The sequence below is a fragment of the Vulpes lagopus genome, chromosome 4 (genome assembly GCF_018345385.1).
Source record: "Vulpes lagopus strain Blue_001 chromosome 4, ASM1834538v1, whole genome shotgun sequence".
Taxonomy (NCBI): domain Eukaryota; kingdom Metazoa; phylum Chordata; class Mammalia; order Carnivora; family Canidae; genus Vulpes; species Vulpes lagopus.
In genome coordinates, this window is record NC_054827.1 from 118,325,377 (window position 1) to 118,338,611 (window position 13,235).

The 13,235-nt window shown below is 55.3% G+C and overlaps 1 protein-coding gene across 1 annotated transcript; it reads left to right on the plus strand.

Moving 5' to 3' along the window:
- The first annotated feature begins 686 nt into the window (after positions 1-686).
- Positions 687-9,966, plus strand: CTSH (cathepsin H). Its single transcript, XM_041753546.1, has 9 exons — positions 687-1,003; positions 1,562-1,666; positions 3,775-3,861; positions 4,490-4,545; positions 5,582-5,663; positions 6,718-6,786; positions 7,715-7,821; positions 8,591-8,716; positions 9,386-9,966. The coding sequence occupies exons 1-9, from the start codon at positions 860-862 to the stop codon at positions 9,459-9,461; spliced, it is 852 nt and encodes a 283-aa protein (XP_041609480.1). The 5' UTR covers positions 687-859; the 3' UTR covers positions 9,462-9,966.
- Positions 9,967-13,235: the final 3,269 nt, after the last annotated feature.

Consider the following 13,235-nt stretch of genomic DNA (forward strand, 5'->3'; position numbering starts at 1 on the left):
GTTTAACAATTACTTTTCACAATGTATATAATATATTTGAAATATTTTGATCAGTTGGGGTGTTGATGGTGAGGATTTATTCTGGATTGAATACTGGAATTCAATCCAGAATAAATTTATATAATGTTCAGAGATGCGTGAGTCACAGGAAGTAAACATAATTTTGATGTAGGCTTCTTGTCCTTGTTGCATAAAAGGATGGTATGTTTCATTACTGACGGCGGGCATTAACTCAGACTGTATGCAGATTCCCTTGACTAGCTTTAAAAGAAGGATGTGGCATCTTTTTATAAAATGATATTTACAAAAAAAAAAAATAAAATTAAAATTAAAAAAAATAAATAAAATAAAAATGATATTTACAATAAATAAATAAATAAATAAATAATAAATAAATAAATAAATAAATAAATAAATATAAAATGATATTTACAGGGCCCCTGGCTGGCTCAGTTGGTCAGACGTTGAGCTTCTTCATCTCAGGGTCGTGAGCTCAAGCCCCATGGTGGGCATGGAGCCTACTTAAAATTTAAAAAAAATTTTTTTTTTTTTTTTTTTTTTAGATTTCACTTATTTATTCATGATAGACATAGAGAGAGAGAGGTAGAGACACAGGCAGAGGGAGAAGCAGGTTCCATGCTGGAAGCCTGACACGGGACTTGGTCCCAGGACCCCAGGATCACACCCTGGGCCAAAGGCAGGCGCTAAACCACTGAGCCACCCAGGGATGCCCCTCTCAGGTGGTTCTGAAGCACATGGAGCGTTGACCTTGCTCTGATCAATGATAATTACATTTAAAACCTACAGAGGTGCCAGTCGCTGCAGCTGGAAATAGCACACAGTTTAACTGGGGCTGGTAATGTTTCTGTTTCTTAATCAGTGCCTTAGTAAGCGCCTCTTTGGATTTTTTTGTTTTTCCTTCTCTTTTTCAGTGGGGCTGAACCAGTTTTCAGACATGAACTTTGCTGAAATAAAACACAAGTATCTCTGGTCGGAGCCTCAGGTGGGTGTTAGTCATTGTGACCCAAGCCGACTCTTTCCACTCAGACCTTTGGAATAAGTTCAGAGTCTGCCAACTTCCAGCCGGACTCGAGCCTACCCAGCTCCGGGGCGTGGGGGGAGGAGTGCAGCTTCCTGGGGCCTCAGGTGGCTCCCAGCAGCTGCTCAAGCCATGCACACAGCCTTAGCTGTGTGTGCCCCAAACTTAGGGTTGCCAGAGAAAATACAGATGCACAATTAAAACTGAATCTCAGGTAGATAACATAGGGTATTTTAGCGTGAATATGTCCTAAGTACTGTGCGGGACATACTTTCGCTATAGTTACTCATCGTTCATGTGAAGTTAAAATTTAACTGGATGAACTGTGTTATTACTTGTGAAATCTGGCTCCCAGGACCTCACTCCCCCACCCGGGTCATGTCATTGAGCATTAGGCCCCAACGGGTTGGGGCGGGATGTTGCTACAGTAATAGTCATTCTCTTGGTGATTGTTTTACTTGCACACATTTCCATCAAAAAAATTTTCTGTTCCCCTGAAAGAATTGTGTTTGGTCATTCCAGAATTGCTCAGCCACCAAAGGTAACTACCTCCGGGGGACAGGTCCCTACCCCCCTTTTGTGGACTGGCGGAAAAAAGGAAAGTTCGTGTCACCGGTGAAAAATCAGGTATGTGTGGCCATCCCCCATCCTTCCCCAAAACATAGCCACATTCACAGACAAAACAGCAGGAAGAGAAACTCAGAACCCCAAACTGGCAAGTGTCTCCCCAACTCTGTTTCTTGTCGGCCTCCAGCTGCCTTCCTCTGCAAGGCTGTGAGCTCCCTACCTCCACAGGCTGCTCTGGAGGAGGGGGCAGTCCCTCTTGGTTGGACTGATGTCCCCCTGTACCCCCTGCCCAGAGCTCCTCAGTGGCCCCAGGGCTCCCACAGAGTCACCCGAAGCAGCAGTTCTCTGTGCCCTTCAGAGATGGGACACAGGGCCCCATTCCTCCCACCTCATGCAAGGCCTGGCCCAGCCCCTCCGGCTGGAGGATAGCAGGTGCTTAGCGAGCAGGGTGACGCCAGCCTTCCAAATGACACTGGCCTCCTGGCAGGGAGTGTGTGTCCTGCTTTCTACACCCACAAAGCTACGGCCTGGGGGCTGGCTCTGTTCTGGAGAGTCTCCCCTCTGCCCACTGTGTCCCTCCCCTGGAAGTCACAGCAGCTGCCTTTCCAGAAAGAGGCCATGCTTTCCCCTTCAGAAAATGCAAGGTGCAAGCTTCCCTCCTGCAAACACTGGCTTTCGTATCAAAACGCTCCCTGGGAAACGTTTTCTCCACAGCTTCCTATCCTCTCAGGCCTGGGGCTCCTGGAGCTGGCACTCTGGACGTTCGCTGCTGCCCCTGGGAGCCACAGAGCAAAGCCCTCCACCCCCCAGAGCCAGTTTTTAGACTGAGAATCCCATGACAGGTTTTTTTTTTTTTTTTAAGATTTTATTAATTAATTAATTTATTTATTTGAGAAAAAGAGAGAGCACGAGCAGGGGGAGGGTCAGAGGGAGAGGGAGAAGCAGGCTCCCTGCAGAGTGCAGAGCCCAACATGGTACTCAGTCCTCGGACCCTGAGATCACAATCTGAGCCGAAATCAAGAGTCAGACATGTAATCAACTGGGCTGCCCAGGCACACCAAGAATCCCATGACAATTTAAAGCCATGAGTTTTCTGTGTAGAAGCCTGACTGTGCTCACTTGTTGGGGCAGGGAGGTCTGTCAGGAATGTTCCAGGGCCTTCTGGGGAGCCTGGGCCACTGGGGAGCCTGGGCCACCAGGTGCAGGGCTGGAGCAAGGTGGTGGCTATGGCCACCGTGCAGATGCAGACACAGCAGCAGAATCTGACGTTAGCTCGGCAGCCCCGCATGCTTCTCGGGTCACAGAGGAGCAAACCAAGGCTGAGGGCTGGCCCAGCGTCCAGGTAGATGGGAGCACAGGGGGCTGCATGCCAGGTTTCTGCCTCCCTCAGCCAGACAGCCTCAGACGGGGTCACCCCCGTACTGACAGGAGGATGTGGGAGGAAGGGACCAGGGGGCCCTCCAGGACAACACCAACCTCCTGAGGGCAGGGCAGGGGCTGGATGTGAGAGAGAGTCGAGAGTCGAGAGGTAGAACCACCTGTGGAGGGAGAGACAAGATGGGTGGGCCATCTCAGATGACCAACGGGGTGGAGGTGGAGAGGTGGGAGCTGACCCCCTGGCTCGCACAGCTGTGCTTGCTGGGATGTGAATGGGCAGGTGGGCAGCAGGCTCTGGCAAGTTCAGGGGCTGCTGGTGACTGTGGAGGGCAGGGGGTGGGTGGGCGCGGCAGCCCGGCAGTCAGGTGTCTGGGCTCAATGGAGGTGAGGGCATGAGGAGTTAGTTTGTTAGGACTGTGAGTGGAATGAGGTTGGAGGTAGAGTGGTGGTAGAGAAGGTTCTGGAAACAGGATGTGGGTGAGTCCTGCTCAGACACCGTGGAGAGAAGAAGAGCCCGTGTGAGGTTCAGACGTAGAAGGAAAGCAGAAGATCACAAGATGGGGGTCACCCTTGCAGGGCAGTGGGCTTGGTGTGCAAGGAGCCGGGGCTGGGAAGATGCTGGTGGTCGGTGGCTCCTGCTCCATTATGGGCCTCAGTCCTGTCACCTGTTAACCCAGACGACCTTGGCCGCGTAGGGCCTGATGGTCCACATGGATGGGAGCCCACTTTTCTCGGGCCTGCGTCCTGGTGTTCTTGTTACCGACCCCCAACCTCTGTCCCGGCCTCTCTAGGGCGGCTGTGGCAGCTGCTGGACCTTCTCCACCACCGGAGCCCTGGAGTCCGCCATCGCCATCAAAAGTGGGAAGTTGCTCTCTTTGGTAAGCAGCCCGCCCCCGGGGTCACCTGCTGAGGTCACGGCTTTGCCCTGAGGCCTGACAGAGAGGGCCAGGTATGCCATCAGGCTCCTTTAGAGCTTCGGTGTAGATGCTGTTTCCACTGGTCATCAGGCACCTCCCCCTCGTGGTCATTCAGCCTGTGAAACTGAACACACGTTCTAGAATGACTGAGGCCACCTGCGGCCTTTGGAGAGCAGAGCCTGGGAGGCAGGCTTCTAGGAGCCAGTCCGGCCCGAGCTGCCTGGCTGTCTTCCCCAAGGGCAGGGCCAGGGCCCATGTGTCCAGCTGCTGAGCTCACAGCAAGGGATGAGGGTGGGTGAGGGTCCCCAGCAGGGCTGTCCCCTCCCGCTCCCACTCGCCACTGCAGGCATGTGCGCCTCCCAGCTGTGTGCACCAATGGGCAGCACCCTCACCCCCCTGCTTGGTCCCAGCGGCTAAGCCCCTCCCTCCATGTGCCAGCTGCTGGTCCCTGCCTTGGCAGCTTGACGTCTGGGGCATCTGGACATGGGGCTGATGGGGCCACAGGGGTGTGCTGCGGGGAAGGCTCAGCACCCCGGGCCAGAGCCTCCGGTGGTCTCTACCCTGCTCACCACGCTGTGTGTCCCTCCAGGCAGAGCAGCAGCTGGTGGACTGTGCCCAGAACTTCAACAATCACGGCTGCCAAGGGTACGTCCCTGACCGACAGGCCCTCCCGGGGTCCTTCTCCTGCCCCGCAGATCGCTTCTGTCGGGTATAGCATGTGCCAGCCACTGCCCCGTCCCAGTGTCACAAAGGAGATGGTCACCCTCAGGTCCTGCAGCCAGAATGTGACAGAGCGTGACCCAAGCCCAGGCCACTCTGCTTCCGAAATCTGCCCTCCATCCAGGGTGTCCCCCCGGCCTCACCACAGTGCAGGTGGCCTCAGCAGCCCCCGCAGCCACGGCCAGGTGTCCGCCTGGCCCTTCCACACAGTTAAAGATCCGAGCAGCCCCACCTGGCCATCAGAAGTGGTAAAAGTGCTCCTGCTGATGGCTGTGTCTCCTTTACTGCTCCTGTCTCCTTGGCCGGTCCTTAACATCGTCATCAGGGGTTTATTTGCTCGTGTGTCTAGTGTCCATGGCCACTGTCCTAGGCATGCATGCGTCCAGCCTGGCTCTTCCCCCTCGTGGCCCAGTTCTGGGGAGGGACATCCTTGGGCTCCATGTGTAAGGGGGGGCTCCCTGTGCTCTGGTTCATGTTTTCACGCACTCCACATGTGTGACTGAGCACTTACATGTGGCTGGGCCCTGGGGACACGCAGCCAACAGAGCATACAGAGCTGATGTTCTAGCTGATGTTCTAGACCCAAAATAGTGTGCTGTGGGTCAGGGGGTGACTAGTGCCAGGGTCAGGAGCAGAGGGGACAGGGTGTGGGGGTGCTGGGAGCTGTGGCTGGACGGCCATGAGTGGCTCCCAGCTCTCAATGACAACATCGGCCACATGGGCTTGATGGGAGTGGTCAGGAAGTCCTATTTCTAGAGCACCTGCTGGCGGGGGCCCAGGGGGCATGATGGTGATGGATACCCAGAGCTGGGCAGGTCCCTTACCCCAGAGGGGGCTGGCCTGGGGTCCCTGCAGCATCTGAGAGCATCCTGTTCCCCTGACGTGTGCTTCCTGGGTCTGAGGAGCGTGGGGCCAGGGCTGGGCCAGTCCAGGTGGGCAGCCCTGTGTGTGCTTCCCGCAGGGGGCTCCCCAGCCAGGCGTTCGAGTACATCCGCTACAACAAGGGCATCATGGGTGAAGACAGCTACCCCTACAAGGGCCAGGTAACTGGGGGCTGCCACAGCTTCATAGTCTTGGCCAGCGGGACTGGCCAGCGCCATCCCCTTCAGCCTCAGAGAGCACCAGGACGGGGGGGGGGGGGGGGGGGAACCCCACGCCCTTGAGCTGTAGCCTGGCCCCTCCTACCAGAGTCATCTGCATCCACCAAGCCCTGCCCACCTGCTGCTCCCAATCTCCTGGGTCCCCCACACACACTGAGTATACCAGGGCGCCCACCTCCGCTGTCCTTCCCGTCCAGCAGCACAGCCCATGGGGTCAGTCTCAGGCTGACCACACTCTCTGGCACCTGCACCCTCTCTGCCCACGGCCATCTTTCCCCCAGACCTGTGGCTCTGCCTGCATTTCCGCTCACCAATAAGCAACACCAGCCCCCCGAAACCTGCTGGCCACTGGTAGGCTGTCTGAGGGTGATTCCCACCACAGACCCTCACTCAAGTTCTGCCTCCCAACCATCGGGACCCCACAACTGTTCTGTGGGTTCACCCATGTCTCCGTCTCCATCATCCAGCTCTTCTGGGGCTGCCAAGTGGGCTCTCGGACCTGGCTCTGACCACTCACCTGCCTTATGCAGGATGCTTCAGAGGCTGTTGGGGGCCTGCCCTCTCACCTGTTGTCTCATCTCTCGTAAACCTTGGGCTCCAGCCCAGCCACTTGCTGGTTCCCAAACACCGCATCGTGCCTCTTGCCATCCCCACCTTCTGTGCTTGCTCTTTCCTCCGCGTGACCTGCCTCTGCACCTGCCTTGTGTCCGGGAATGTCTGTGCACTAGCACCTCTTTCCCCTGCCAGGCAGCTCATGCTCACCTCCAGTTCTCCCCAGGTCCCCCAGGCTCCCATAGGCCCACCTCTGCCAAAGCAGTGCTGGGCTCCTATGAGCTCCTTGAGAACAAGGATGCCCCTGACCCTCTTTTAAGTGACCCCATGATCCCCTGGCACTCAGAGCTTTAGCTCTGCAGACATTATCAAATGGCATGGCATGGGGGGGTGGTCCTAACCCTCAGCCTGGGCCAATCCCCCTAACTCGTGCTGCCCTGAACAGGATGGTGTCTGCAAGTACCAGCCCAGCAAAGCCATTGCTTTCGTGAAGGATGTAGCCAACATCACCATTGTGAGTACCGGCCCTTCTCTGCAACGGGCAGCGTGTTCTCGTGAGGAGGCCAGCGTCCACTGCTGTCCACTGGCCAGCGGGCACAGCAGGGCAGCCTCTCCTGGCGGCAGATCACTTTGACTGGACAGTCTCCATTATCGGGGCATCCCAGCCACAGTGGTGGCAGCAGGTGGGAGGTGGGTGAGACAAGCACCAGACGCTCGGGCTCTGACCTGGGTCTGTGCGGGACTCTGGTCTGGTCTGTTTTCTCCTTTGTAAAATGCAAGCGGGAATCCCCATCCTGAGGAGCAGAGTGTGAATGTGTGACATCAGCGTGTGTGTAAGCGATTGAATGCAAGTTGGAGGATGACTGTTAGGTTATGTTTGTTACTGTTGTTAGTAACAAACAACCCCAAAGTGTGGAGTTGGTGTCTCCCACGTGGTGTGGCTATTGGCGTAGGCGGGGCTGCACCCCATGTGGCTGGCTTCACTCCAGGATGCAGGCAGGGGATCGGAGTGGCCAATTTTGCTGGCTTTGTGGGGGCAGAGGTGCTGGGGGCAGGGCAGGGAGAGTCACAGGGGCATGTAGGGGGACCGCAGCAAATGGGTGAGGGGGGCCCAATGAGCTGTATACCTGCACCGTGGCCTCTACTCTAAGGTGGGGCGTTCCCTAGAAAGAGAGATGACCCGCAGACCCCACCAGCAAAGGGGAGGGAGGTCACAGGAGAGTCAGGGTGTCAGAGGAGGGACCCGTAAGCCAAATAACCCAAAGGAGCCTGGCTGTTCTGGCACAACCCCGCTATCTGCTGTGAGGAGGGGGCAGCCAGCCCCTTGGTGGCTTCTCAGTCTAATGCAAGATGCCTGCACTGCCCCGGAACCCCATCTCTACCTCGGGGCAGAAAGCCAGCCAGAGGGGGGCAGAGAGGTGACAGAGACTGTGTGTCCACAGAATGACGAGCAGGCGATGGTAGAGGCGGTCGCCCTGTACAACCCCGTGAGCTTTGCCTTCGAGGTCACCAGCGACTTCATGATGTACAGGAAAGGCATCTACTCCAGGTGAGCCAAGGGCTCCCCACAGGCAGGCCTCGGGGACCAGCTCTGAGCCTGGCCACACTTGCACGACACCAGCTGTGGGTGTCTGCGGCTCTTGGGGTGGGAATGGGGAGGGCAGACCCAGGCCAAGGGCAACGCACTGTCCATCAGCCCAGGAGCTGCCTTCAGTTTGAGGGTAGTGGGGGGTGGGCACGTAGCTGCTCTCAGGATGCTGGGCTGGGAGCTCCCCCAGCAACCTGGAATGGGGCCCAGGACCATCCCACCGTCCGATGTCGTGGCCCTGCGGAGACTCCGATCCATGTCCTCCCTGGCCTCGCGCTGCCCCAGACCCCGCCACCAGTCCATCCTCCATGCGGAGTCAGAGTCCCCCTGTGAAGCACTCTCTGGCCATGCCACTTTCTGCTGCTCCTGTGTCCCCCTGTGGTCCAGAGTCCACTGGGCAGGGGACCCTGGTGATCTGGGCCTCCATTCTCTGAACCCATTTCCCAGAGAAACACAGCTGTGCTGCCCATTGGACCCACTACCCACCGCAGCCACACGGGGGGTTTGTGGCCTTGGGCATGTTGCCCCCACCTGGGACCCTGTGCCCGCGGCGCTGACCCCTCCTATTTGCTCCCTGCCAGACGTGGCTTCCTGAGGCTGATGTCCTGCAGCAACGGGGCCGATTGATTCCTATCGGCCGTGCCTGGAACCGCTGCTCTGTGGGGCCAGTGGCATCAGACAGCTGCTGTCATCTTTCCCGTGGGTTCAAGCCTTTCTTTTCCTTTTCCAGCACTTCCTGTCATAAAACTCCAGATAAAGTGAACCACGCAGTCCTGGCTGTTGGGTACGGAGAGCAGAACGGAATACCCTACTGGATCGTGAAGAACTCCTGGGGCCCCCAGTGGGGCATGAACGGGTGAGCCACTTTGGGCAGGGCACTGGGAGGGGCGCCACCGCTGGAGTCTGGGGGCCTGGCTGGCGGGGGGCGGCGGGGCTTCTCCCTCAAGGACACACGTGGCTTCAGAGCCGGGGCAGGGGCAGGTCACCTGGCCAGCTGAGCCCCAGGGCAGGCCAGGGCAGGAGCCTGAGGCTAAGATGCCCCCACGCAGCCCCCTCCTGCCCTGGCCCCCACAACGGAAGGATCCTGTGCCAGACATGAGGTTCCCTTGTCCCTGGAGGGTCTGGCCGGGGGCTGGCACGGCTCAGCACGGTGCCACGGCTGGGAGGGCAGGTTGGAAGAACCTGGGCCACAGGCGTGCCTCAGACCATGAGCGCCCGTCCTGGGGAGGAGGCTGGAACCGGGTGCCGGGGTGTCCGCCATCAGACTGTGTGCCCTCAGGGTCCCGGTGATGATGAAGTAACTAGCTGAGGGCCAAGTCGGGAAGTTGTAGGGAAGTGGGATGGACGCAACGTGGTAGCCACAGGGAGGGAAGGGAAAGCCCGTCAGTCAGGTCAGGTCAGGGGTTTCCTGGGTGTTCAGCAAGCCAGGCCATCGCCCCTGGAGTCAGAGCTCGTGCTACAGCATCCTAGGAAGGTCCGCCGTGAGGCAGCCCCAGCCCGTCCCCAGCTCGCTCTGTCTGCCCAGGTACTTCCTCATCGAGCGTGGGAAGAACATGTGTGGCCTGGCCGCCTGCGCCTCCTACCCCATCCCCCTGGTGTGAGCCGCCGCCCGGGCCGGCGCTGGAGTCCTGCCCTGGAGGAAGGGGCCCGGGACCCCCAGGGCCCTCGCCCCCATGCCATGCCCTGAGGCCTGAGGAAAATGAGGAAGAAGAGCCCACCGAACGAGCGACAAGCCTACCACGTCTCCCACACGAAGGTGGCCGCCAGCTGTGTGCCTTCAACACTCCTGTTCATGCACTTAAACCCAATGGCCGGGATCCCTGGGTGGCGCAGCGGTTTGGCGCCTGCCTTTGACCCAGGGCGCGATCCTGAAAACCCGGGATCGAATCCCACGTCGGGCTCCCGGTGCATGGAGCCTGTTTCTCCCTCTGCCTGTGTCTCTGCCTCTCTCTCCCTCTCTCTGTGACTATCATAGGTAAATAAAAATTTAAAAAATAAAAAATAAAAAAATAAACCCAATGGCCAAGAATACTCTTTATCTCCCACATTTGGAGAGCACCCCTGTCTTTCCTGTGATCTGTATTCAATAAACATTTGGTGAACTCCTGCCGGGCCGGGCCTGTGCCTTGTGCTGCGACCTCACATGACCCAGGCCTACTCTGTCCTCCGGGCTTGCATCCCCCAGGAGGGAGGGGGCCTCCAGAGCCGCCTGGCTGGGAGGATGGTGCAGGTGCAGGGGTCACTGTGCATCTCGCAGGGGCCCAGGAGGAGGAGCAGGTGGGACTTGGGACCTTGGCAGGTTGCACCCCGGGGCGGGGGGCAGCTGTGGAGGCCAGAGGGACTGTGCCAGGCTCAGAAGAGGCAGGATTTGAACCCAGGCACCAGCCTGGAAGCTGTACCTCCCCATGTGGCCTCCCTGCCAGGACCGCCTGCCCGTCCTCTCCAGCCCCTTGCCCTGAACGTGCCTGGTGCTCCTGCCAGCTCCACACCATCCTTTCCCTTTGAGGACACTGTGGGGTTTTTTTGATAACAAGCTTTATTTAGAAAACACCCATATGGTTTTAATCCATTAGGAAGTTCCAGTAACATGAAATGTTGCAACAATAAATCAAGACCAACAGTTGTGAAACAAAAGCCTATTTCCTTAATGCAATAGAGTCCTAGACGCACGGTCTGTGACATAAGAGGCGCCCAGGAGCCCAGGAGCACACTGTTGCTGACCACCTGTCTGCAAGGCCTGGCCACCGCATGGGGGGAATAAACCAAATTAAAGTCCGCAGACAGTGTGATAATGTGACCAAAAACATCCAAGAGAGACAACAGAAAAGCTCAGAACAAACTGATCAGAAAATGCCTGGTTCCCAGACACCGGAGACACAAAAATCAACAAAACCCAGAAGAAAAGCATGTGGCCCCATAGCAACAACGCTGGTCACCAGGAGTAACCATCAGAAATAACAGACGTCTATAGACTAAGAAAATGACACAATTATGAAAAGCGAAAGCATGGCCTGAATAAACGGAGCAGCATGCCATATTCTTGAGTGGAAAGAAAGAACACAAATAAGTGACTCTTGCCCAAAATAAAAACATGGGTTTGGTACATTTCCAAATAAAATGTCAGTAAAAGGGCAGCCCCAGTGGCTCAGCGGTTTAGCGCTACCTTCAGCCCAGGGCGGGATCCTGGAGACCCGGGATCGAGTCCCGCGTCAGGCTCCCGGTGCATGGAGCCTGCTTCTCCCTCTGCCTGTGTCTCTGCCTCTCTCTCTCTCTCTCTCTCTCTCTCTCTCTCTCTCTGTGTGTGTGTGTGTGTGTCTCATGAGTAAATAAATAAAATCTTTTCTAAAAAGTGTCAATAAAATTGATACTTTCCATTTGTCTGAGGGGAAACAGGACACGGTGGTTAGGAGGATTTTATAAATAAGCAATGGGAATGAGGTCTGCACTTGAAAGCATACCCCAGCTAAGAGCACATAATCGCCCAGAGTGCACAAAATAAGAATTCGGTGCATAAGGAACAGGTGGACAGATCAATTTTTACCGCTCAGTAAAAGGTGCTAGGAAATTGAGCAACTATTTGGAAAAACAATTTAACCTAAATCTTCTCCTGTGCTTTTTATAATAAACTTTTAAATTTTGTAAGAGTTTCAAATTTAGAGAGTTCACATGAAGACGGTATCAAGAGTTTCCGTATGTCTCACACCTGGTTTTCTCTGTTACTGTCTCAGGATGGAAGGATGGCCTATTTATCAAAATTAATGAACCAACAGAGGACAAGAGGTGACCACCAGTCTCTTGTAAATGGGGCTGCAAAGGTCAATTCTGGACCCTTTGTTCGGTTAGCAGACCTCTGCTGCTGTCAGCTGTATGCGGCCTACCCCACACCTCCACCCCACCAGGCACCAGGGAGCACACAAGGATGTTCTGGGCATCCTGCGTGAAGCAGGAAGAAGGGCCTATTTGGGTTTGAACAGAGGAGTGGGCAAGGCCATATCCCAGTGTGACAAATCCCCTCCATAGGCTCTGGACCTCCAGAGATCCAGAAGAGAGCCTGGTGTGAAGTAGGTGCAGCCCCACTGGTCATTTGTCAGGGTCCCCATCAGCCACCCCTCCAAAGGTAGGCCTGGGCTGGGCTCCAAAGGCCTGAGTCCATAGGACACACCTTTGGCCCCAAGGAGCTCCCTCACTGGGGTAAAAGACAACAAAGGAAAAATAAAACCAAACAAAAACAGTGAAAAGTCTGAAGGCTCAAGACATTACAATAAAAAACTTCAGAGTGATATCATTTGTTGTTGTAGATGCAAAAATCCTCAACAAGATACCAAATGCAAACAAAATCCAGCAACATATGAAAAGGATTCTGTATCGTGAGCAGGTGGGGTTTATCCCAGGAATAAACGGTTGGCTCACCATATGAAAATCAATAAAATACACTGTATATCAGTGAAGGGCAGAAACTGCATAATCCTCGCTCTAGACAGAAAGAGTATTTTTTTTTTTTTTAAACAATCCAACATCCTTTCATGACAAAGGCATTCAGCAAACTGGTCATGGAAAGGGAACTTCCTCAACCCAACGAGAGCGTCTTTGGAAAACCCAGAGCTAACGTCACCCTCAGTAAGGAAAGCTTCCCCCCTGAGATGCTGTCCTTGCCCCCTCTGTTCCACATTGTCCGGGAGGTTCCAGCCAGGGCCGTTCAGCAGATGGAGATGTCTCAGCCATCAGATCATAGAGGAGAAGGTAACTACCTCTGTGTGCAGAGAACATGATCTTATACGTAGAAAATTCTGAGGAACACACACCCCAAAGAAACCACTGGTGTCAGCACATGACTGGCAGTGCTGCAGGATATGTTTCTATAGCCACCGACAGCCCAATTTACCATAGAATCAGCAAGAATAAAAATCTTAGGAAGAATTTAACAAGGGACGTGTAAGACTTACTAAAAACTATAACATTTTATCAAAAGAAATTAACATCTAGGAGTACCTGGGGGCCCTCAGTTGGTTGAGCGTCTGCCTTTGGCTCAGGGCACCATCCCAGGGTCCTGGGATGGAGTCCCGCATTGGGCTCCCCGCAGGGGACAGACGTACAGATCGATGGGTCGGAATTGAGAGACCAGACGGAATCATACAGTCATGGCTGATTTTCAACAAGGACACCAAGATAATTCAATGGGGAAAGAATCATCTTTTTTTAAGCCGGTGGTCCTGGGACAGCTGGATGTCCCCATGCAGAAGAATGAAGCTGGAGCCCTGCCTCACATTGTACACAAGAATCGAGTGAAGAGGGGATCCCTGGGTGGCGCAGTGGTTTGGCGCTTGCCTTTGGCCCAGGGCGCGATCCTGGAGACCCGGGATCGAATCCCACATCAG

Excerpts from the sequence above, each read along its gene's own strand:
- CTSH (XM_041753546.1), top strand. The coding sequence starts at position 860 with ATGTTTCTGTTTCTTAATCAGTGCCTTAGTAAGCGCCTCTTTGGATTT. Across the intron at positions 1,004-1,561 it reads ATCTCTGGTCGGAGCCTCAG|AATTGCTCAGCCACCAAAGG; the intron begins GTGGGTGTTAGT and ends TGGTCATTCCAG. Across the intron at positions 3,862-4,489 it reads GTGGGAAGTTGCTCTCTTTG|GCAGAGCAGCAGCTGGTGGA; the intron begins GTAAGCAGCCCG and ends GTGTCCCTCCAG.